The 26459-nt window shown below is 39.9% G+C and overlaps 1 protein-coding gene across 3 annotated transcripts in view; it reads right to left on the bottom strand.

The window, feature by feature from the left end:
- The window catches only part of CTNND2 (catenin delta 2), a 1041823-nt gene that overhangs the window by 377523 nt on the left and 637841 nt on the right, over positions 1-26459 (bottom strand). For all 3 annotated transcript variants that reach the window (XM_047768122.1, XM_047768109.1, XM_047768114.1), the window contains exon 9: positions 25070-25325. In XM_047768122.1, the coding sequence (XP_047624078.1) occupies positions 25070-25325 (256 nt within the window). The remainder of the gene's footprint in view (positions 1-25069; positions 25326-26459) is intronic.

The following is a 26459-nucleotide window of genomic DNA, read 5'->3' as shown; positions in this document are numbered from 1 at the left end:
GATGGCCAACTGTGTGATTTGTGAGGAGGAGGGGGACTTGATGACTCCACCCAGGGTTTAACTTAGGGAGTAAGAAGGCTGCAGGGGGCCCAGGAGCCAGAACAGATTTAGGGTCTTTGGAGATAAGATATAAGGCTTTTGCGATATCTGGAACACTTATCCTATACATGCAAATACGGCACTCAGGAAGGAAGCCTGGCCCTGGTGATATAAACTGGGCAGTGGGCAACAGGGCAGGTAAGCAGATGGCCGCAGGGAATTCTGACAGCAAAGAGAGAGGTCCTTGCCTAGGATAGGATTCCAGCCTCCAGGAAAGGATGGGAAGCATCAGAAGAGAGCAAGCACTTTGCTCAGGGGGGCGCTGAGATGAGGCGCTGCATTTACCAGGTGAGCTGGGTCCCTTGACTCTATTTGCTGTTGAATCCTAGGAACATGACTGACACTGTCTTCCTGGTTTCTGACTATGGTCTGGATGGACTCCAGTGCCTGGAGGGGCTAAACCTGCTGCTGGGGGTAGAAGGGACTCCGGACAAGCCCAGGGAACCCTCTTCTTACGTTCTTTGGCCAAATACCTACACGATCCAAACAACAAGAAAGGATAATTTTGTCCCAGCCCCTTCACAGCGGGTGTCCCCTGTCAGATTGAAATCCTGCTACACAACACCTTTGCAAGTTGCAGCCTACTTCTCATTTGCCAAGTGTAACCCCTGAAACCCAGCGAGGAAAACTTAAAGGGTGAATGTTAGAAGATAATCATGGAGTTTCCTTCATGGTTCAGTGGTAATGAACCTAACTAGTACCATGAGGACGTGGATTTGATCCCTGGCCCTGCTCAGTGGGACAGGGATCTGGCTTTGCCATGAGCTGTGGTATAGGTCACAGGTGTGGCTCGGATCCCCATGTGGCTGTGGCTGTGGCTGTAGCTTCGATTCGACCCCTAGCCTGGGAACTTCCATATGCCATGAGTGCAGCCCTAAAAAACAAACAAACAAGCAAAAAAAAAAGAAAAAAAAAGGTAATCACATGCTCTCTTTTTGCTGTGGAAATTTATGAAGAAAACTTACCACCAATTGCAACAATCATTGAAAGGAAATCTGCTCTCTCCTTGCATTATTCACCTACAAAGTATTTGAGAATATTTCCCACTGCTTCTCTTTTCTTCGTAATGATGCAAAAATGAAACGGTGTCTATCCAAACAGGGTTGAGGGCACATCAGGTTACTGGCAAGGGAGAATTCGGGCTTTCTTGAAAAGATGAAATGCCCAAGGCTTCTCAGGCTGAGGGCAGCCTGCCATGGCTGCCACAGTGAGCCATTGACATGGAGAGGGTAACGGGATGGGAAAAAGTATAGTTGGCCCATTGTTTAAAAGGGACTCCAGACACCCTCATTTGCTGTGTATTAATTGAAAGAAACCATTTGTTTTGTGGCGAAAATAGTTTGCTTCTGAATTTTGCTAAGAGATGGATCTCTCAGAAAAACTCAAAGCCAAGTTTAATTTTTCCAGCTTTCAACTTAAGGACACATTATCCTTTTTTTTTTTTCCCCTAAAGAATGAAAGTCCTAAATGGAAATCAAAGTCTGAAGTGCAAGAACTAACCCTCTGCCTGAACTGGTGTTTAACAAGAGCAGACACTATGCATTTCCCTTCTTCTGAGAAACTGGTTCAAAGGTCAAGCTTAATGGAAGTCTTCAGAAGTTTTATTTTGCTTTATAGGCTTAATGAAAACCTTGGAGCCTGACCCAATAAAATCTAGTTAGGAAGTAATCTCAGATCTGGAAGGAACCTCCATGGTTTTTCCCTTTAAAATAATCATCTGTAGATCAAAAGATAGCACCTTGATATTTCATTAAAATAATGCTTAAACACATTCATAGATATACATATATCTTTATATCCTTTACTTCCTATGACCATAAAGCTCTAGCTGTAAAATCTGTCTTTAGGTTTGAGCTATCATCATGGGTATTAATAACACTCAAGAATCAAAACATTTGATGATCAAGGCATACAATGTTTGATATGCCATTATTCAATATAAAACACAATTTTATTTAAATGCATCCTTTAATGAGAAAGATGTAGGGTTTAAAACAATTAGCTTATGAGTCTGTGAACAAATGTTATTTTTTGCTAGACTGAGACAGGTTAGTGCCAATCTTTCTATTTTTAGCTTTTATAGATGGAAGTTTTGAGACACTCTGGTCACATAAACAGGCAGTAAGGTTCAGGATGGGTGCAAAGTGTGCCTTTCTTTGTAAAGAAGGTGGACATAAAGAGTGAAAGGGAAGGAGTGGGAAGAACAAACGAAAGGCAGACAGATGTTGGTGAAGATGAGCATCCTGAAATTGATTTCCTTGGAATGCTGTGTTCTTACCGAGGGGACACACCACCTCAGCCTCAAAGCCACTGGCCCAGGAGTAGGGGCTACGACTTCTGTTCTGAAGCTCAGAAAGCATCAGGAAAACAGAGATGGTTTTACTGCTGCCTTCCAGGTGTGTCTTACTTCCTCTCTCTTCCCTCCCAGGAGCTCCAGTTAGCTGTATGGCCCCAGCCTCCAGATTCCCACTCTTCCTGACAGCTTGGTCCTCACACTTCATGGAGGTGCAAACTCCACAACACTGAGTGAAAAATACAAAAGCCTTTTCTTAATGAGGCAGAATGAAAGTTCCCAGGTGAGAGATCAAATCAGAGCTACAGCTGCCAGCCTACACCACATTCACAGCCACCCCAGATCTCAGCTGTGTCTGCGACCTACACCACAGCTCACGGCAACGCCAGATCCTTAACCCACTGAGCAATGTCGGGGATTGAACCTCATGGATACTAGTCGAGTTTGTACCCTGCTGAGCCACAACAGGAACTCCCTTTTGGGGGGCAGCGGGTTGCTTCTCAAACTTCAGTGCCAAATGCATCACTGGGGATCTATCTGATCAGTAGGTCTGGGATTCTGCATTTCTAAAGGGCTCCCCTTGGGAGGGACTTTGGCTCACAGGATGGTCTTGTATCCATCTCCACGCTGGCCACCTGAATGGTAAGGAGCAGGACATAGGGCAAGATCGAATCCTGGAAGAGCATGAAATGCCCATGTCCATGTTGTGGGGAAGAGGGAGACTCAGGGGAGTGGGGGACACTCTGGGTTAAAACTAAACAGAAAGACTTGGAGTTCCCATTGTGACGCAGCGGAAACAAACCCGACTAGGAATCATGAGGTTGCAGGTTTGATCCCTGGCCTTGCTCCGTGGGTTAAGGATCGGTGTTGCCGTGAGCTGTGGTGTAGGTCGAAGACTTGGCTCAGATCTCACACTGCTGTGGCTCTGGCATAGGCCGGTAGCTGTAGCTCTTATTTGACCCCTAGCGTGGAAACCTCCACATGCCACTAGTGTGGCCCTAAAAAGCAAAAAATAAATAAGTAAATAAATAAATAAATGTGCCTGAGAATTACCTTGGGTCTGGTCAAGGTCAAGGGCAGGCAGAGAAGGGAAGAGAGGGGAAATAATAAGGCTCTGAGCAAATCTAAGCAATTCTGCCAGGATTCATTCAGATGACCTCAGCTAGCTGGGGGAGGTCCCACAGGAGCAAAAAGGGACATTAAAGGAATTTGGTTGGGATTAGGGTAGAGGTAGGAATTGTTGGGTATCTTTGAAAGGCAAACTGAAAACACTGATGTTTTAAAGGGAATAACACCATCTCATAAACTCAAATATTTGAATAATAACTAATTAAAGAAGAGGGTACCCCAAGAAGAGCATTTGGAGATAAAGTGTGTTACAACTTAAACTTTGGATGTGGTGGTGAAATAAGTAAAGTTAATCTATATATTTTGACAGAAAAGATGACCAAGACATATTACATGAATAAAAGAAATTTGAGAATAATGATGATGTGATACAGTTTCTGCAAAAATTTTAAAAAATTATAGGGAACAGATACTACGAGAAATTTTTAAAATCAGTTATGTTTTCACAAATCAATACTGCAACATTTTTAAAAGTGAGCTTCTCAATCAAAAAAATGGGCAGAAGACCTAGGCATTTCTCCAAAGAAGACATACAGATAGCTAGTAGGCACATGAAAAGATGCTCAATATCACTAATTATCAGAGAAATGCAAATCAAAACTGCAAGTCAGAATGGCCATCATAAATTAAGTCTACAAATAATGGATGCTGGAGGAGGTGTGGAGAAAAGGGAACCCTTCTAACTATTGGTAGGAAATGCAAACTGGTACAACCACTATGGAAAACAGTATGGCATTTCCTCAGAAAACTAAATCTAGAATTACCATATGATTCAGCAATCCCACTCCTGGGCTTATATCCAGACAAAAATCTCATTCAAACAGATAGATGCAACCCCCCCGCAACCCCTATGCTCATTTCAGCACTGTTAACAATAGCTAAGACATGGAAACAACCTAAATGTCCATCGACAGAAGAAAGGATTAAGAAGATGTGGTACATATACACAATGGAATACTATTCAGCCATAACAAAAAACAAAATAATGTCATTTGCAGCAACATGGATGTAACTAGAGATTTTCATACTAAATGAAGTAAGTCAGAAAGAGAAAGACAAATACCATGCGATATCACTTATATGTATAATCTAATATATGGCACAAATGAAACTACAAAACAGAGACAGACCCACAGACACAGAGAACAGACTTGTAGTTGCCAAGGAGTGGGAGGGAGTGGGATAGACTGTGAGTTTGGGGTTAGCAGATGAAAACTATTACATTTAGAATGAATAAGCAATGAGGTCTTACTGTATAGCACAAGGAACTATACCTAACCCCTTGGGATAGACCATGATGGAAGATAATGTAAGAAAAGGAATACACACACACACACACACACACACACACACACACATCACTGGGTCACTTTGCTATATAGCAGAGATTGGCACAACAATGTAAATCAACTATACTTTAATAAAAATAATTGAAAAAAAGTGAGTTTCAACTTTGTTGATCATATTATCAACAGTATTGAACATCTGCATTCCTATATTCAGACTTCTCATCAGATAAGAGAAAGATCTAAGACTGCAAAAGTCAAATGATCGTAGTACTCATTATGCCACCAATATCACAATACAATACGACGTCAGATGTGATTAACATCTTAATGTCATAGCTTGATTTTTAACTTCTGCAATACCCTAAATGTGAAAGTTGAGACAAGTTTCTCACTACAGATGAGTAGTTCAAACTCTAATGTGTACAGATATCACCTTGGTGTCTTGTTGAAATGCAGATTCTCAAGAAGTAAATGCCTTTCCAGCCAGCACCCTGGTCCTGGATCACACTTTGGATAACAAGACTCCAGAGAAGAAAGCTAGAAAATAAAGGTCTTGGTCATTCTAGCACATGTAATTTTGAAAGTACAAAGACATATTCTAATACAAAATTCAAAATGTTATAGATTGAATACTTTATTTCAGTGATTTTAAAACTGAAGGAATGAAAATGGAAGAGTGATTCTGATTTTGTAGAAATCATTCCATTTCCATAAGTGGGTATGTCCAATTTACCAAAGCACTAGGGGTTTATTTTCATTTTTCATTTTTTTTTCCTTTTTTACAGCTGCACCTGCAACATATGGAAGTTCCTGGGCTAGGGGTCCAATCAGAGCTGCTGCTGCTTGCCTACGGCACAGCCACAGCACTGCCAGAAAGAAGCCACATCTGTGACCCACGTGGCAGCTTGTAGTAACGCTAGATCTTTAACCAACTGAGTAAGGCCAGGGTTTGAACCCTCATCCTCACGGATGGGATGTCAGGTTCTTAACCCACTGACTCACCATGGGAACTCCAGGAGGGGTTAATTATATTAGGTTGATTTAGTCATATGTTTAACAGTTTATGTGTAAAACTAGTAAAATGAGTCTTTTAGTTGGAATCTCATTTTCCTCAAACCTTTTCGAGTTTAGAGAAGATAGGCATATACATGTTGACTTGCATGTTATATTTTAAATGCTATAAAAATTCATCTTCAGAAAAGGTACATCCATATGAGAAAAATGACCAGCCAAATAAACTGCCTCCTTGGGCCCTTTTGAGAGTGGGGATCATATTCCCAATGGTTGTCCTTTGGGGACATACTTAGATTATTATAAAATCTCACACAGCTGAATGCCTTTGGGATTTGCACTGACCTAAAGGTAGCCCCACCTAAGAGTTCCGTGCAGGAGCTCCCATTGTGATTCAGCAGTAACAAACCCGACTAGTATCCATGAGGATATGGGTTTGATTCCTGGCCTCACTCAGTGGGTTAAGGATCTGGCATTGCTGTGGGCTGTGGTGTAGGTCACAGATGCAGCTAGGATCCCTCTGTTGCTATGGCTGTGGCATAGGCTGGCAGGTGCAGCTCCAATTAGACCCCTAGCCTGGGAACCCCTGTATTTCAAGGGTGAGGCCCTAAAAAGACAAAAAGGAGAAAAAAAAAAAAGCTCTCTCCAATGTGTTTTATCCTGGACACCACTGGTGGCTCCAAACACAGCCTCTTATATTAGTCTGCTAAGGCTGCCATTACAAAAACCACAGGATAGAAATTTATTTTCTTGCAGTTCTGGAGACTAGAAGCCCAAGATCAAGGTGCTGACAGGTTTGGTTTCTCTCAAGGTCTCTCTCCCTGGCTTGCAGGTGGCTGCCTCTCCCTGTGACCTCACATGACCTTTTCTCTTATAAGGACACTAATCCTATTGGATTAGGGTCCCACCCTAATGGCTTCACTTTAGCTGAATCACCTCTTTATAGACCTTCTCTCCATACAGGGTCACGTCCTGAGGTCCTGGGGGTTGACTTCAACATGAATTTGGGGAGACATATTTCAGCTCATCACAGCTCTCTCAACAAGTTCAAATTCAAGACACTGCAAAGTAAGACATAACTGAAGAGAGATGCAGAGAGAGGACAGGGCAGCCCTGGCAGTCAGTGCCAAGAGACAAGGAAAGGGGAAGGGGGTCAGAGGAGGGCAGGGGGCAGCGGCAGAGTGGCCGAGATCTCGAACCGCAGAGTTGTGCACGAGGACCCAGCAAATGCTCCTTTTCAATGCAAGGTTTGGAGTTCCTGCCAGGGCCCCAAAGCAGCTTTTGTATCCAGAACCGTGATCAGGTTTTCAATGAGACCTGCCTGGCTGGGGCTGCTGAAATAGCTTCCTGTCTCTTTCATACCCCTCTGGAAACTTATAACAAGCTCCTATTGACTGAGATAACCAGAGTGCATTTTTATTCCTTGCAATTTCTAAGTGCTTACTGCAGTGAGTGAGCTCATGTTACATGTCACATACAAGTGCTTCAGTAGATGCTATGGCTCCAATAATATGTACATTCTATGGAGATATACATGGAGTCTCATTATATGTTGCCTGCTTTGCCTTCATTTTTATTAAAGCAACAGTGTAGGGCAATCGAAGGGAAGCTCCTTTCCTTTCTAATGGATACAAATGAAAATTTATAGCCATCATGGTCTCCCAGTTACTTAAACAGAGCAATTCTAGCCTGTATGTGTGCACACACTGCTTAAAGGACACACCCAGATTCTGTGTTCCTAATGGCCACTTTGACAATATTGGTATTATTGCCTGTTACTTTTACGCTGATATATGGTGAATTTAAAACTGTTAATGTTTCAATAATCTTCATAACAAAGCCCAGTAAATATCTTGGAAGGCCCCCTGCAGAAACACTGCAGTTGATCTAAGAGAGTCCTTTCTATATCTTCTTCTTTAAAGTCAGAAGCATTTTGACTGCAGTACAGATGTTAATTGCCACTTATCCTAATGAGTTCTTTTCTGATATAAAGTAGCCTGGCTTGAAATAGAGCAGGTTTTTTTTTTTTTTCTTTCAGTCAGGAAGAGATAGGAATAGGAGTTCTGTTGGTCCCTGGGAGAAATGGGATGCTTTTTCTTTTCTGTCTGTGTTCTTTGTGTTGGTCGCAAGCTTTCTGATTTAGGGCCTCTGAAGTCTGAGTTAATGCCTTCATCTTCAGTGTAAGGGAAAATGAACCCCAGTAGAAGTCATGAAATAGAACTTTGGTTCTGAAAGCAAAACCCTAGCCTCCTAAGGTTATTAAAACAGAGTTAGGTGACAGCTGGTATAACCAGATACTAAGGGCAATTTTTAATAAAAATGGAGCAGATCATTTTGGCTTAAGTTTGATTCATTTTTAAGTTTATATGATTTTAAATGAGATTATTTCCTATTTGTTTCTTAGTTACCATTTCTACCTCCTCTCTCATATCCAAAAGTTTCTAGTGTCCAGAACGGTGCTGGCTGGCTGTTGGTACTCACCAAATACCTGTTAAATGACTGAATGAATGAATGAAAATATTTTAAACATATCACCCTAAGGCACTATGTCTCAAATAATATTAATAATTATTTGTATTCCATAGAATAGTATTGTGCCATCTATTTGAAAAAGCTTCACATTCATCCAAACAGAAGCCATATCCATTAAACACACATTTCCCACCTCCTTCCTCCTCCTTGCCCCCAGCAACCACTCTTTTCATTTCTGTCTCTATGTTTTCAACCTCTCTTGGGACTTTGTACAAGTGGACTCACACGGTAGATGTCTTTTTTATATCTGAATTATTCCACTTATTGTAACGACTTCAAGGTTCATCCATGTTGTAACATGTGTCAAAATTTCCTTTTTGTGTGTGTGTAAGATTTAATAAAAAACAAACAAAAAGAGGAATGGCTGCTTTCAACATTTTCCAGGTTGTGAAAGGTTTACCATGATTATCTGGGGTGTAGTTCTAAGCTGCCTTAGTGGAAGGAATACAAAATGCTCTCCTTCTTCCAGGCCTAGAGGTGGGAATTGGGGTTCCGAGCTACCCCCTCAGCCTCCTCCCCTCCTCCTGCTGCCTAGTGACCTGTCAGCACTGGGACCCCAGTGACACACATCCTCTTAGCTTGGTCTCTTCCAGGGACCCAGCTGGGTCCTGACCCTGCAGTGTACTCAGTGAGACAGGGCTAAATAGTCCATCATGTGTATAAACCACATCTTGTTTATCTATTCATCCTTTGATGGATGCTTGGGTTTAAACAAGAAAAGGGGGAGTTCCTGTTGTGGCTCAGCAGCAACAAACCCGACTAGTAATTCATGAGGATGTGGGTTTGATCCCTGGCCTCCCTGGCCTCCCTGGCCCAGTTAAGGATCTGGCATTGCTGTAAGCTGTGGTGTAGGTCGCGGACATGGATTGGATCCCACATTGCTGTGGTTGTGGTGTAGGCAGCAGCTTCAGCTCCAATTCGACCCCTAGCCTGGGAATTTCCATATATTGTGGCTGTGGCTCTAAAATGCAAAAAAAAAAGAAAAAAAAAGAATAAAAGAAAAAAGAAAACAACAACAAAAAAAGAAAGAAAAGAAAAGGGGAAAGGGGGTTTCACAGAAGATAACAGAAGGAAAGACTGACAGTCTTGATGAGATGACTAGTCAGATTAGGCATAACAAACCAACCCATAGCTCAACAGCGGAAACAATAATCATCATTAATTACCTCACGGTTACTTGATGCAGTAATTCAAGACAGGGGACAGCAGGGACAATTGGTCTCTACTCCACCATGTCTGGGATCTAAACACAAAGACCCAAAGCCTTGACTGGCACTGGGGGATGACTCGCTCACATGGCAGGTAAGATAGTTTCTCCCATGCCAGCCTCTCCACCAGGATGCTTGAGGGCCTGAGGATACTGAACTGGTTCCTACCTGCAGGAGTCACACACTGTCACTCCTGCAGTATCCTACTGGTCAAAGAGGCCAGCTCTGACTCAGTGTGGGAGGGGCCACACAAAGGTGTGAGCACCAGGAGAAAGGGTAATTAAAGCCAAATTGGATATCAGCCATTGCAAAACTTATTGCTGTTAATTATGTAAAACGGGCTAAATATTTGGAGATTTTTCAGAAATGATTAATATTTTAGATATTGCTGCTTTGAAAAACTTGAAAATATTCAGAAAGAATGTATAATTCTAGCCATTTAGCCAGCCCAATCAAAACAGCATACACAAAAAGATACATGCACCCCAATGTTCACAACAGCACTATTCACAATAGCCAAGGCATGGAAACCATCTAAATGTCCACTGACAGATGAATGGATTAAAAAGATGTGTGTACACACGGTGGAATATTACTTAGCCATAAAAATGAATGAAATAATGCCATTTGCAGCAACATGGATGGACCTAGAGAATATCATACCAAGTGAGCCAGAAACAGACAAATATCAGACAAATAAGTGATATCACTTATATGTGGAATCTACTGATACAAATGAACTTATTTACGAAACATAAATAGACTCATAGGCATAGAATACAAACTTAAGATGACCAAAAGGGAAAGGGGAGAGGGATAAATTTGGAATTTTGGATTAAGCGATACAAACTACTACATATAAAATAGATAACTAACAAGGACATACTCTAACATCTAATGGAAAAGAATCTGAAAAAGAATATATATACATATATAATCATTTATGTATATACATATATATATATATATATATATATATATATATATATAGCTTAATCACCTGAAACTCTATAACTCAAGCAAATGCCAATACAAATATAAAAATTAAAAACAAAAACAAACAAAAAGCCAGTATATACAGGCAACAAAAATACAGTCAGGATTTTTTTTTTTCATTCTTTGGGATGATAGTGAGTATCTTAAACTAATTTTACATTACCCACTTGTTCAGAGAAATGATTTCTGCTACATTGTGGTTTCTAAGCCAGTGGTTTCCATACATTTGTCTGAAACCAACTTTTCTTTTTTTTTTCTCTTTTTGCTATTTCTTTGGGCTGCTCCTGCGGCATATGGAGGTTCCCAGGCTAGGGGTCCAATCGGAGCTGTGGCCACCGGCCTACGCCAGAGCCACAGCAATGCTGGATCCGAGCCGCATCTGCAACCTACACCACAGCTCACGGCAACGCTGGATCCTTAACTCACTGAGCAAGGGCAGGGATCGAACCCGAAACCTCATGGTTCCTAGTCGGATTCGTTAACCACTGCGCCACGACGGGAACTCCCGAAACCAACTTTGATTTTTTTCCACAGGGGCTCCTTCATGCAATTGAAAAGACTGTCCTACGCTCCATGGTTATTTCACGTCTGCCTTTCCTGTGTGTTAAGAAGTGGCTGAAGGAGATTATCTGCGAAAGTAAAAGCCTGGATGGAGCCTGGCCACCCTAGGCTGGTACCCACATGTCTTCTGGAACATAACTAGTGTTTGGATGCCAAAAATGTGAGGAATCATGGTGCGATGTTTCCCAGTCATGGGGAACCACCCCGGGGCTCACTGCAGCATCTGTCAGTACAGAGCAGCTGAGGGTAGTTTGAGGCCCTCACTTTAGGGCCTCTATGCAAATGTCCCAATTCTACCCAATCGTAGTCTTCTTGGTGTGGTGGCTTCAGTTTTAAAGAGGCTTCCGAAACTGGTGGCCCGTGAGTCATGCTCAAAGTCATGTTAAAGTAGTTGGACAGAATCTTTAGGAGATGAAAGAGTTTAAGTAGCTAGATTTATAATGTATCATGAACAATGGAAATACCACTTCAAAATGTACTTTTCTTACTAAAAAATGCTAATTTTCTCTCTATAGATGTCAGTGCCTCCAAAGTAATGAGCATTATTAGCTGCAAACATCTCAAGAAGCAGTGGAAATGAACTTCCATTAGTTAACTGACAGTCGAACTACCACCTGCCTTGTAAGATGATGTAAGTTTTCAATGCGCCATTTCTGTCCTTATTGAAATGTTCAAAGACAGATGGTGAAGAAAAGCAACTTATAACATCCAGGAATGTATTAAGCCTGGTTTGTATGTGAAATGACCAAAGGGGATTTCAGGTTTTTACTTGCGGTGGGATAAACAGGGAGGCTTTGACAATGGATTAAATCAAATTAGTTTTCCATAGATACAGCAGAAGAAGCTGAATAACAAAGAAAGGGAATTCTTTTCATTAAGATGGTCAAGTTCTCCGAGAGGCATAGAGCTCTTTAAATAGCACATAATTTCAAAAGGTTGAGCATAGCTATGTGGATGCTGACTAAATAGATAAACAAACAGCCAGGATATGCTTTCCAAGATTCTCACAGCTACTGGGATGAATCTGTATTTCTGCAGGGAAAACAAACCTTGCCTTTCTCTAGTTTTGCGAATTTAGATTTTTAGTTTTCAACATTCTATCGACATTGACTTAAAGAATGGAACGTGTTTAAAACAACTTTTTTTTTTTTAAAGTGGTAAAACAAAATAAAAGCAAAGCACAAGGGAAAGCAGACAGGTGGATAAATAGACAAGAAGCAAAATCAATACCTTGTTACTATGGGTTATTTGTCATGTGAATAATCACGTGCTTGTGAAAGTTTTGCAAATCTTTTCTCTAGGTAAATGTGTCTGGAGCCAATAAACAAATAGGTAGATTATTTATGTACATACACATATCCACTCATAATATATGTACCTATATATACACAATCTATATTCATGCATAATCTATGTGGCATATATATAGATTCCACTTTCCTTAATAAAATCGAATCTAGGACTGTCAAGCTTCCCCCTAGAAAAAGACAATCCTTGAGGAATGACTGATCAAGGAAGCCAGTTCTGCCACCCTGAGTTTTCTTGGTTTCTCTTTTCTGTGGGGTGGGGTGGGGGGTGGAGCTCCCACTCATGGAAACCAGCCTTGGAGAAGAGGGATGCTGTTGTCAATTTTTATAATCTTCTTCAATACTGAACCCACAAAACTTGGCTTTGATTCCTTCTGAAGCACAAACCCTTCTTTTGAGCCCTTCAAACCACCCACCAGAACAAGCATCAGGTAGGAAGTGAAAAGGAAGCACTCAGAAGGGAGATAAAAGCAGTGATCCAGAAACAGAGCTTTGGGATCTTGGGGCTTCTGTTCTGGGTCTGGGGGACCTTGCTAATTCTCCATCAGATTCCAGGGAAAGAGGCACCATCATTTTTTAAGTTGGTTCTCAGCTTCTTTCTAAAGGGTTATGTTTTTAATATTCACGCTTTAGAGTTCCTGTCATGGCTCAGTGGTTAACGAACCCGACTAGAATCCACGAGGACGTGGTTTTGATCCCTGGCCTCACTCAGTGGGTTAAGTTGCCATGAGATGTGGTGTAGGTCACAGACATGGCTTGGATCCTGAGTTGCTGTGGGCCTGGTGTAGGCTGCTAGCCTGGGAATTCGACCCCTAGCCTGGGAACCTCCATATGCTGTGGGTGTGGCCTTAAAAAGACCGAAAAAAAAAATTCACACTTCTTTTCGGCTCTTCAATGTTCTGATCATTTCTTTCACAATAATGATGGAGAGAGATTTACTTTCTCCCCCCACGCCCACCTGTAGCTTCCTGTCTTAGTGTTCCAGTTCCACCCCATCCCAAATGACTGGTAAAGGAACGAATGACTTCACTGGCAAGATCCTACTCTCTTTTCAGCCTGAGAATATCTAAATCCAATAGATAACACACAGACACAAACACATAAACCTGGTTACCAACTGGAAAATGGAGATTAACCTTGAAGCAGCAAGTAACAGGAATTACTAGCTCAGGAAATGCACTTAAAGCATAATAATAACACTGCAAACGAATTACTTGTCTTACTTAAGAATCATATGCCATTCCTTTTTACCATTAATTACCTTTATTTTTACATTATCATTGTACTTATTATTACTGGGGACCTTAAAATTAAGACTAAAGATACCTAAAGACATTTCATAGAGTTCTGACTTTGAGGAATCCTGTGAAGTTCCCCTGAGTGAGATCCCCTGATGGCTGGATGGTGTCACCAAAGTTCATTTCTCCTATAAACCTATTTGGTAAAGAGGTCATGATAATTTCATTATTGAATGGAACTTCTCGATTGCTTTGTATCAGGGGAAAGATAATATTTCTGTTTCTGGGACAGAGTGAGTGTAGCTGGCTTTAAGTAGAGGGCTTAAAGCAAGTTCTGGAAAGACTGCATCAGGACATATGACAGACAGGTAAATCATTGGAGACATGAGTTCAGTGATCAAGGACAAATATTCCTGGCTTCATAATGGAGGCTAGACCTAGGACTACGGTGATGGCTACGTCCAGAGAGGAGAGATAGGGAAGGGGGAACTCTTGAGAAGAAGGGGAGGGTAAATAATAGTTTTTGCTTCTGCGGTTGGCTCTAGGAGGCTTCGATTTGGCTTTTTTGCCCTGACTGAGGTTGAAAAGTCCAGAATGCATGTAACTGACTTTCGGGGCAGGGACCCCTGGAGGCCTGGCTAGTGGAGGCCCCAGTGAGTTGCTGGCTCTTGGACTCCGTGTGCATTATAGCTCACATTCTGAACGTGGGGAAGAGCCTGTTTTATCAACAGCATGTGGTCTGAGCGGAAGAACAGGGCTGGTTCTCAAAAGCCTATAAACCAGAAAACACAAAACAGAGATTTCTATTGTCACAACCAATGGAGTATCTGCTAGTGATGAATTAACTAATTAGTACCCTGGGTAGAGTTACTCATCAGTTATGACTGCCTATGTTCCATGGCTCTTAACTATGGGATGTCCTGGATATCCCTATGCCAGAACTCGCTTTGGTACAAATGAGGTGGGGTGTAGTATTAGAAATGAGTTGCTATTTTATTTTATTTCATTTTTTTTGGTCGTGCCCGCAGCATACGGAAGTTCCCAGGGCGGGGATCAAATCTGCGCCACAGCAGCAACCGGAGCCACTGCAGTGACAATGCAGGACCCTTAATCCAGAGCACCATAAGGGAACTCCTGGAGTCGCTATTTCAGAAAGGCAACCACTTACTCCTACCAGTGATTTTGAAGACAGAAGGCAAAATGAGTATTCTGGGCTCTGGAAAAATCAATATTGGCACAGACAAGTATCGTGCGTAAACACTACTTTCCTTTGAACTGATAAAAGGAATGCTGAAAGGGAGGCTTTTGTAAAACAAACAAAATCCTTTTGCCATGAAGGCGTCCCTTCCATTTTCCAGTTCTGTTTCCTGGCCCTGAGAGTCTGGGTCTCAATTTTACCTCCTCCCTGCTTCCCCCTGGCCGGTGCTCAGATCTCTTTAGACCCCCTCCAACCCCCGGCCTCCCAGCAGGCATCCAGTGATCTGCTCCTTGGTCTTTCCCACTGGACAGCTGGACAGCTAGCGGCCTCTATGCCTTCACCCACTTCTTCCATGTCTCTGCTCCCAAAGATGTTCCCCTGCTGGCCAGAGCCCTGGGGGCAAGCAGGGAGGCAGTGGTGAGAACAATGGACTCCTCCCTGTGCCAGGAAAGGTTCCACAGACCTTAAAGTCTTCACCTACTTCATCTCACAACTACTTTATGAGGAAGGTGTTCTCACTCTTTCTATTTTCCATACATGAACACCAAGGGCAGGGCAGACGAGTATCATGCCTGGAATCACAATTCACTAAGAATCCTTTTTCATACATGCACCTGCATGTTCACTGCAGCACTATTCACAATAGCCAAGACATGGAAACAACCCAAATGTCCATCAGCAGATGACTGGATTAGGAAGATGTGGTATATATACACAATAGAATACTACTCAGCCATAAAAAAGAACAAAATAATGCCATTTGCAGCAACATGGATGGAACTAGAGACTCTCATATTGAGTGAAAGAAGTCAGAAAGAGAAAGACAAATACCAGATGATATCGCTTATATCTGGAATCTAATATATGGCACAAATGAACCTTTCCAAAGAAAAGAAAATCATGGACTTGGAGAATAGACTTGTGGTTACCGAGGGGGCAGGGAGGGAGTGGGATGGATTGGGAGCTTGGGGTTAATGGGTGCAAACTATTGCCTTTGGAATGGATTAGCAGTGAGATCCTGCTGTGTAGCACTGAGAACTATGTCTAGTCACTTATGATGGAGCATGATAATGGGAGAAAAAAGAATGTATACATGTGTGTGTAACTGTGTCACCATGCTGTACCATAGAAAAAAAAACTGTACTAGGAAAATAACAAGAAAAAAAAATCAGCACCATTAGCCATTCGGAAAATGCAAATTAAAACAAGAATGAGACATCACTGCATACCTATTAAAACAAGTATAATCAAAAATAATTCCAGTACAAAAAAAAAAAAAAGAATCCTTTTCTGCTTGTACTGGACACCCTTGACCACCCAGACCTCCCCTTCTCTCCCTGCAGGGGGTGAGTGCATACACTGCAGGTCGGTACAAGATGCCCCCCTGAGCTGAGAGGGGAGAACATTTGAATTTCTACTCCTTTACTTAATCACATGAAGTCAAGCAATTCAGAACCATCGCATTCACTCTATGACTGGCACTGGCCCTCTCACTGAGCCCACATTTCAGATGGTGGTGTAGTTTTTGCTGGAAGACACAGAGTGGGGAAGATGACAGTGACATCCTTGCTTATCTGAGCACTTCACCTCAGGCTCCTGATGGCTGTTGATGTCTGTTGGTGCAGGTACAGTTTTAGATTATGTTATCTAGCTTTAAACTAACCCCCCCCCATACCAACCAGATAGCTCTAGTAATTCAAGCATATCCAAAAGCCAAGAAAATAGCTATGTTCACTCATCCATCTATACTTGGAATAATGAACACCATCCATTCACATCACCCAGCAAATCAGTGCAAAATGTACTCAGACCTAACATATTCAACCATATTGCTCTTGCTAGAGAAAAGAATTTAATGATTAAAAGTGTAAACTAAAATAAAAACTTTTAATTGGGTGTTTCATTTTTAACACCACTGGTTTCAAGGTCTATCTTTGGGATACATCTATTTTACAGTGTAAAGAGTCTAATAATGCACTAAAGCACATAATTAGTTGAGTAGTGTATCTCTTCCAAATTCATATCTATTCAGAAGCTCGGGATGTTGCCATAGTTGGAAATAGTGTCTTTGCAGTAGTTAAGTGAAGATGAGGTCATCCTGGATTAGAGTGGACCCTGAATATGATGATGGGTGTCTTCACAGGAAGAGGGGGAGAGACACTTAGAGAAGAAGTCATGTGAAGATGGTGGCAGAGACTAGAGTTATGCAGCCCCATCCAAGGATGGCTGGGCCATTGCAGGATGCATGAAGTGGGAAAATCCTGCTCACATTGTCATGTTCGGACTTTTGCCCTTTAAGACTATAAGAGGATACATTTTTCTTGGTTTAAGCCAGGTAGTTAGTGGCAGGCTGTATGTCAGGACAGCTGTAGGAAATGAATACACTGCGTTTATCGCTTATAAGTAAAATAGCCGCATATGGAGGTGCAAACGTACATTTCCTCCAGATTGGGTGGGTGGGCAGCTGCCCTCCCAGCTCAACCCAACCAGGCTTGTGAGCTTCAAACAAGCCCTGCTCCTCCTTTTCTAGCCCTCTTTTCTTTTTAACTGTTCCCTCGGCCTGGTGCTTTCTCTCCCATATTTTCATCTGTAAATATCAACTATTCCTCAAGGTTTATGCCCATCACTCAGTCCCTCCTTCCTACTTTCCTTGCATCTGTCTTATTTACCCAGTGCACTATCGTCATTGGTGGCTATACCCTTCTCTCTCATATACCAAGTGGAACCTTCTTGAAGGATGAAGCTGTTTTCATGCCATCATCACACCAACAGTGCTCATCCTAGAATATTCCACAGAAATGTCACCCAGAACACATGTACCTTTGGATATACCTGGAGGGCAGGGTTTAAAGGAATGAGAGCTACAGGGCTCTGTCCTTGCCTGGCTCTGACATGTCTTGATAAAACCTTGCTGGGGACATATATGTATGTCTTTCTTATTTCCAAGTGGCTGAACAGCGAGTTAGGGTAATCCTACTGGATAATAAAATGGGACCCAGAGAAGATTTCTGAAGTATCAGATAATGGAATCACCTAACAAGAAGTGAATGTAAAGCCCTTCATTTAAGTTAAAGAGAAAAGAAAAAAATTCAAGATAAGAGTAATAATTCATAGTTTTGCAGAAGTCATATGTGAAAAGACACGGCACTTTGTACAGTTAATATTGATATAAACATTCATAATTTAGAAATATAGCATTAGGAATCAAACAGATATGGGTTCAATTACTAGCTTCTGACCCTCAGTTTCCCTATGTGTAAAGTGGGCACTAAAAAAAGTCATGTCAGAGGAATTTAGGGAGAATTAAATTAATATATATTAATATACATTATACATGTAAAAGTTTAACACTGAGCATAAATACAATATTTACTTTTTTATTGAAGTATAGTTGATTTACAATGTTGTACCAATCTCTACTGTAAAGCATAGTGACTCGGTCATACACATACACACATACACACATATATGTACACATTCTTTTTTTTAATATTATTTTCCATCATGGCCAATTCCCAGAGATTGGACATAGTTTCCTGTGGTATACAGTAGGATGCTATTATTTATCCATTTTAAATGTAATAGTTTGCATCTACTAACTTCAAAATCCCAGGCCATCCCACTTCCTCCCCCCTCCCCCTGGGCAACCACAAGTCTGTTCTCCACGTCTGTGAGTCTGCTTTTGTTTTACAGATAGGTTCATCTGTGCCATAGTTTAGATTATACATATAAGTGACAGCATAGGGTACTTGCCTTTCTCTTTCTGACTTCACTTAGTATGAGAATCTCTAGTTGCATCCACGTTGCTGCAAATGACATTATTTGTTCTTTTTTATGGCTAAATAGTATTCCAGTGTGTGTGTATGTGTGTGTATGTATATATATGTATATATATCACATCTTCTTGATCCATTCCTCTCTAAATGGACATGTAGATTGTTTCCATGTCTTGGCTATTGTGAACAGAGCTGAAAAAAACATAGGGGTGCATGTATCTTTCTGAATTATAGTTTTGTCTGGATACATGCCCAGAATTGGGATTGCTGGATCATATGGTAGTTCTAGATTTAGTTTTCTGAGGAACCTCTATACCGCTCTTCATAGTGGTTATACCAACAAGGTAGGAGGGTTCTCTTTTCTCTACACCTGCTCCAGAATTTGTTATTTGTAGATTTATTTATGATGGCCATTCTGACTGGTATGAGCTAGTACCTCACTGTAGTTTTGGTTTGCATTTCTCTAATAACTGGCAATGCTGAGCATCTTCTCATGTGCCTACTGGCCATCCATATGTCTTTCTTGGAAAAATGTCTATTTAGGTCTTCTGCGCATTTTTCAATTGGGCTATTTGTTTTTTTGTTAAGTTGTATGAGTTATTTGTATATTTTGGAGAGTAAACTCTTGTCAATTGCATTGTGTAAAGTACTTAATTTAATTAATTAATTTATTTATTTTTGTCTTTTTAGGGCCACACCTGTAGCATTTGGAGGTTCCAAGGCTAGGGGTCAAATCAGAGCTGTAGCTGCCACAGCCACAGCAACAGCAACACCAGATCCAAGCCACATCTGTGACCTACACCATAGCTTAAGGTAACGCCAGATCCTTAACCCACTGAGGGAGGCCAGGGATCAAACCTACATCCTCATGGATGCTAGTGAGATTTGTTTCTGCTGAGCCACAATGGGAACTCCAGTAGTACTTAATTTTAATTATCATTGTTTTCATCATCTCTGTTATAACCATTATTTTTATGCTACTCTCAGGAAAACCCACTCTGAACTCAGGTTGCCCCAAGGTACCCCTATTCCTTTCCTGCACTTCTGAGCATTCAGGAGTCAGAACTAGGAAGGAAACTGGCCATAGCAGGACTTCTAGAGGAGAGGCCCAGAGAAGACGGTACAGGGAATGAGGGCAGACAGCACTGGGGGAAGAAGCATTAACTGTCCTCAAGGGTTGTCTCTGAAAAAGGGATGGGCTTATTCTCATGCAATTGCCACGGTCAGAATCAAGATCAGGGAATGAACTTAAAGGTGGTGAATAATTCAATACAAGTGAGTTTACAAGGCTTGAATTATTCAAGGAATTAATAAAATGCTTCAGGAGATGGTGAGTTGCCTGTTGTGAGAGGCATTCAAGCAGAGACTGAATGGTCCATTGTTGGGCTTGCTTTAGGCCTAACTGAATAAATGACTTCCAAGTGCTCTTCATCCTGAGAGTCTTTATATTGAAGATGCTGTATTTTTCCCCTCCACATTTACACAGTTAAATAAATGATTATTGAGCATCTGAAGTGAAAAACAAATTCCCCAGAGATTTGTCACTTGAGAGCTGGACTAGGAAGAATATTATGACCATTTAATTGCAAACACTTCAGCCATGTTACTTAAGGTACATAATAATCGTGCTTTAAACTTTAACGAAGGCTTTTAAAATATTTTTTAAAACTTTCCCTTTAAAAAAAGCATTTTGTATATATACCTATAAAAACACATATGTATATAAAACTGAATCATTTTGCTGTATACTTGAAACAAAGTATTGTAAATCAACTATACTTCAATAAAAAATTAAAATTAAAAAAAGCATTTTTTATGTATTTTGTTTCCTGAATATTCATTTCACTCTCTGCTATATGTAGCTATGGAGTGGGCAGGTAAGCAATGAAAAAACAACATTTGGAAAACATTCTTAATCTAGGTTTACCTAATGATATTTATAAGCAGTATTACTTAATAATATCTACTAATATAACATCCAATAATAAAAGTTTTAGTAAAACACTAGATAATTCCTTAAAAGCACATATTTTCATATTATTGGTCAAATATGGAAACAAAACATGGAAAACAAGTTCGACAGACTCAACTGAAAATGCAGCTGCTAATCCAACATTAAAGATGTGTCACTGGAGTTCCCATTATGGTTCAGTGGTTGACAAATCTGACTAGTAACCATGAGGTTGCAGGTTCAATCCCTGGCTTTGCTCAGTGGGTTAGGGATCCAGTGTTGCTGTGAGCTGTGGTGTAGGTTGCAGGTGTGGCTCGGATCCCTTGTTGCTGTGGCTCTGGTGTAGGCTGGTGGCTACAGCTCCGACTGGACCTAGCCTGGGAACCTCCATATGTCATGGGAGCGGCCCTAGAAAAGGCAAAAAAGACAAATCAATCAATCAATCAATAAATAAATAATAAAATAAAGATGTGTCACTATATTTATTTCTCAGTTACACTGAATAACAAAAAGAAGATAGAGGAGTTGTCTTGTGACATAGCGGATTTAAAGGTCTGGCATTGTCAGTGCAGTGGTTCATATGGCATGGGTTCAATACTTGGCCCTGGAACTTTCACATGTCATGGGCTCAGCCAAAAAAAAAAAAAAGAATTTTATTGTAAACCATGTTTACAATAAGTTAGATTCCTTTACATGTTTGAAAAACTGCTTTTGAGATAATGCACAACAAAGATTACAATATCTTGAAAAGCAATTAACCAAACTTGATTAAAAGACTATACTCAATATTCCGAAATAACCTATATGGGAAAGGAATCTGAAAATGGATATGTGTATAAATGCAACTAATTCACTTTGCTGTACACCTGAAATAAACACAACACTGAAAATCAACTATACTTCGATAAAAAATAAAAATATAAAAAAAGATGCTATTTCTGCTGCAACCCTCACATTAAGTTATGTCAAGAAGTGTCTTAGCCATATCTTTTATTCCTTTACAGACAAGAACATTTATAGCAGCTTCAGGGTACGAGGTATATACCAGTCTTGCCTTTTTTTCTGGTTATTTCATCAATTACATTTTCAAAATAAAGACGCTATGACTTATCACGCCCAATATCACTGAATCCTTTCATGTAATTTAATTTTAAAATTACTATTTGACCTACATGTTTAAAAACAACAGTGTATAAAACTCAATACTTGGCACAGCACCAACAACATATTAGTTGTGACAACAATTCTTAAGACATTCATGTTTTATGGAAGATAACAGGCAATTAACCAATAAAAAGTTCTCAGCAAATGTGGCTGTAAAGTAGCTATATATATAAATTTTTTTCAAAGATTCCATCATCTCTTTGAATAAAAGCTTTTTGTAAATAAAAAATAAAAGATCTCTTTGAATAAACGGTTTCTGTGCATTCTTTGCCAGAGTACACAGTGAGGGCAGTTTGAAGTGAAAAGTACACACTTGACTTCGCCAAGTTAAACTAGATAAACCCAACCCTTCAGGATGGATCCTTTCATTTCCTATGGCTTAGAGTCATTAAAAGATAACAGGGTGTTTCTGGATTCAAGTCTAAGGACTGAATTTGGGCTATTGATTTCGAATTCTTATTTTTAAATGGACAATTTGCTTGAAAAATTATCACTGAATAATACTAAAGCTTTTTAACAGAGTAAAGATCCTGGTCAGCAGTAAGAAGGATAAAACAGATACTAGAAAAGAAAAGAAAGGGAAAGAAGTAAAAAACAAAACAAAAACCACACATCCCATAAGCAAGTATCAGAGACCCCACTTAGATCATCTGTATCATTTCCTTCATTCCTTCCTACACACAGAAAACTGGTGCTACCATTCAATACTCATCCTCCAAAGAAAATCATAAAAGATGTGAACACATCGTTTCCTTTTCCTTTAAATTTTTTAAAAGAAATAAAAATATCCATGCTGAGACGTGCCACATATCCTAAAAATGTGGACTCTAGCCTGCGTACGCATGGGTCATTTAACAGTCCAATTCTCCTTAGTTGAGGCACGAAATGTGGAGCTATCAGTTTCCTCTCACAAAGGAGAATTACATCAAAGATGTAGGGAAAAGTGCTTTGAGAATTGTGATGTGCTGTAAATATATGTTTGCTATGGTAAAGAGGCTTACGTGGTCTGGTATACAATGATAAATAAAACTTTAACAAACTGTCTTTAAAACTGTACATTTAAAAGCCTGAAAGAAGTCTAAAAGCTGCAAAAGTTTAACTCACAAGTTATAATGCTGAAATAAACAATTTTGAATCCTAGAAGTAAAAGATTTGGGTTCTAGTAATGTTCACCTAGGAAGAATAAAAATTCATTATTCAAAGGAAGATGCAAAAATATTCCCACTAAAGAAGCATTAGATTGTGGACTAGAATTTTGGATTTGGGACATCTCAATAAAACCTAGAACACTTGGACACATTCCTTTATTTAAAAGAAAACTCTGCAAGAAAGGCATTATTATGTTTTATACTCCACTCATTTTGTAGGATCCCAGTTTATATTAGTTCCTCATACATTAAGCCATAATAATTCAGTTCTGGTTCTAGATCTGATTATGTTTGTTTTGCTGGCATATCTGACCTTAAAATGGTGGTATGCTTTTTTTCTTTTTCCAGATTTAACATATATTTAAAGCCAATGTTTTAGCAATCTTGAAAATAACCCACTAAATGTGTAATTCATATAACACTTATTTGCACATATGTTTACACCTCAAAAGATTAGTAGCCTATACACTCTTATTCATTCTAACATTTCTCATGGACATTTCTCTATTTTGGTTTTAGTGAGCACTTAAATATATGTGACATAATCCATAACTTGAAAAGACAGTAGCATGATGAAATGTCAAAAAAAGAAAAAAGGTCAAAAAAGTGACAGTAATATAGAATAGAAAGGATATGCCATTTGATAAAATAAAATGCATTTAATACACAAGATAAAACAAAGAAGCTAAGCTGTAGCTAGAGAAACATACATTTGGTTTCCTATTAAGTCAAATTCCCCTAATTTGAAAATTTGGAACATTTCACTAGAGATTAAATGCTTATCCTCAATTTACATATATAATGTTAAATAGAGCAACGCCAAGTCAATTATGTATTTTTTAATTTGGTATTTCCTAAGAGTTTACTACTATTCTATTTCTACATGTTTTCAATAGTATATCATGAAAAATTATTTTAAAATATTCAGGGTCGAGGTGTTATCTGAAGAACACTCCACTCATACATACCAAGAATACTGAAGAATTTGGGGCAGATTTCAGGACAATAGAGAATCCTGTGTTGACTGAAAACCTAGAGAAGTAGGTTTTCAACGCAAATATAAGAATTCTTCTTATTTCTAGTAGTTAACAGTGAGCGCTTATTACAATTCACCTTTACAATGGAGGTTCTACCAAATATAAAATTTAAAATGAACTCTCCAAGCAGGGTGTGAATTGTGCTAAAGAAGCTATCTCAAAGAATACCATAAAGTGGCTCCATTCAGCCTTTTATGTCTGTAGAAGTGATTTCTTTTTACAAAAGAATCTATGCAAACCCCTCAATACAGTACATATGCACTTGCGTGCTCTATCAGAGAAAATTCTGAAAATTCCTTGAGATGAATTTTAAGTATGGCACCAGAGTCAAGTCACATGACCAGTATAAAGACATATCAGGAATCTGACATATATAGTATTCACAGATGCAGATATATATTTATGGCACTCTATCCGCATACATCAAAAGCCTATGAATAAAACATCATTTAACTCTACAGGAATTCAATTCCAATTTCTGAAGTATAGCATCACTAAATCCCTCACCTCTGTTAAAAAAAGAAAGCAGAAAAGAAATACTTCACAAAAATAACAATTCCTTTAATACCTTATATTCAAGTTTTTAATCCAAGTCCAAACAACTTAAGCCTTGGGTTTATTTTCAGACACAAGGAAAAAAAGGAAGGTAATAAGGATCTTCTAAATTTTCAATTTTTAGTATAATCTGCTAGGTGTACCACTTTACACTCCGATGAGTAGAAACATACATGACTACAAAGCTTGCTTCTACTGAGACAAGAAAAATACTCATACCACAGTATCTGAAGTACAGTGCTATCCAATAATCTTCAATCCCGTTTCCACTGCAATAAAGAAAGCTGTTCGAGATCTCATCAAATAGCTGAAACCCTCAATGAGCACCTACAAATGTTCTCATCAAAATATCATCTTTGCTGCTGAACCACAGATGATACATCCTAGGGATCCAGGATCAATACCCATATCCTAAATCAAACAGGAGACTGTAAAACCCAACCAGAGCTAAGGCTTTCACACTCAACCAGTGACATGAATACAGTAAGACTGATGTAAAAGAAAAACAATGCAGCGAGAAGGTCTGGTTCAAAAACCTCCTTAGCAGTGACAGGGAAGAGAAAAAGATTGGTACTCACCTGGGATCTTTCTGAATGCTATCGATGGATGGGGATCTGGCCAAGGTGCCTTCGGGCGGGAGGGCAGGGCCGGATTTGCTGTACGGAGACTCAACAGAAGGACAATACTGCAGCTGTCGGTAGGGGTCGGCGTAGTTGGAGGCTGGGCCGGCGGCATAGCTGGCCCTCTGGAAGGTGGCCGCGGCGGCGTTCTGCGGACCATGCTGGCTGCCTGTGCGCTGCAAGGGGACGGAGTCGACACCGGGGGAAGATGGGGCTAGGACAGGAAAGTAGGGACAAAGTAAAAAATTGAGGACCTGCTCACAGAAACGGTTAACCAGGTCTAGGCAGGAGGGAAAATTACACACATAAAACAAAACAAAACAAAAAAGGGTTTGAAAGAATAAAAAAAAAGCTGTCATATTTGAACTAACACATTCAATGCTATTCACAAAAACGATACTTAGCATTCTATTTTAAAAATAAACTTTTCAGCTCTAGGGGGAAGATTCATCTGGTGCGTTTACTGCTTACTGACCTCCCAGAGGAAGTTTGTTAATCTGACAGATAAACTGAGTGGAGCTAAAGTGCAGAAGAAATACAAGGAATCATGGACAGTTAGTTCTTTATTGTTTAAGTTGAGAAAACCCAGAAAGTGTTCAAGTGATGTTAACTTTATTAAGGGTGAGAAACAAATTTAGTAATGTGGTTAATTTTTCTGTATGTGTGTGTGGGGTGGAGGTGGGGAAAATGGGGTGAAGACAGGTGAGGCTCCTGTCTTAATTCCATAATTAGTTCCATAATTAGTACCAAAGCAGTAAGTACAGGACAGTCCTAGTTCTTGCGAAGTTGGACACCCCAAAGATTTTGGTGTGCCTCTTTCTCAGCTCGAGCTGTCATAACAACAGTTACATTTGGTGAAAGGTATGTATGAGAGGAAATGAAGACCCGCTCAACTGCAGCCGAGACAAAATAAGCTGCTGATGTGGCTTTCCCAGAGGTATCTGCCTCCTTTCAATTCGCCAAGATTGTTCTGAGAAGATTTTGCGCCAGTTACTAAAATCAGTTTGCTTATTTCCAAAGTGAATTCCAGTTTTTTGTTACCTTACTGGGTTCTTTTAGGTTTGAATTATGTCATTTTTATCTGGTCCTCAAAACTACTTGATGTCCAACATTTAGCAGACACATACAATGAAAATAGCATCTTTCGTATTAATAGGATGTGACCTTTCATTAACTGCTGTGATTATTAGCCATGATCAACATTAGATAGCACATTTACTTTCTAGTATTGTGGATCAGAATTAAGAATACACACACTACTATATATAAAACAGATAACCGATAAGGATCTACTCTATAGCAAAGGGAACCATACTCAATCTTTTGTAATAATACAGAAGGGAACCGA

This window comes from Phacochoerus africanus, chromosome 1 (assembly GCF_016906955.1).
Source record: "Phacochoerus africanus isolate WHEZ1 chromosome 1, ROS_Pafr_v1, whole genome shotgun sequence".
In the NCBI taxonomy this organism is placed as follows: Eukaryota; Metazoa; Chordata; class Mammalia; order Artiodactyla; family Suidae; genus Phacochoerus; species Phacochoerus africanus.
This window is presented reverse-complemented; position numbering and strand designations above follow the sequence as displayed.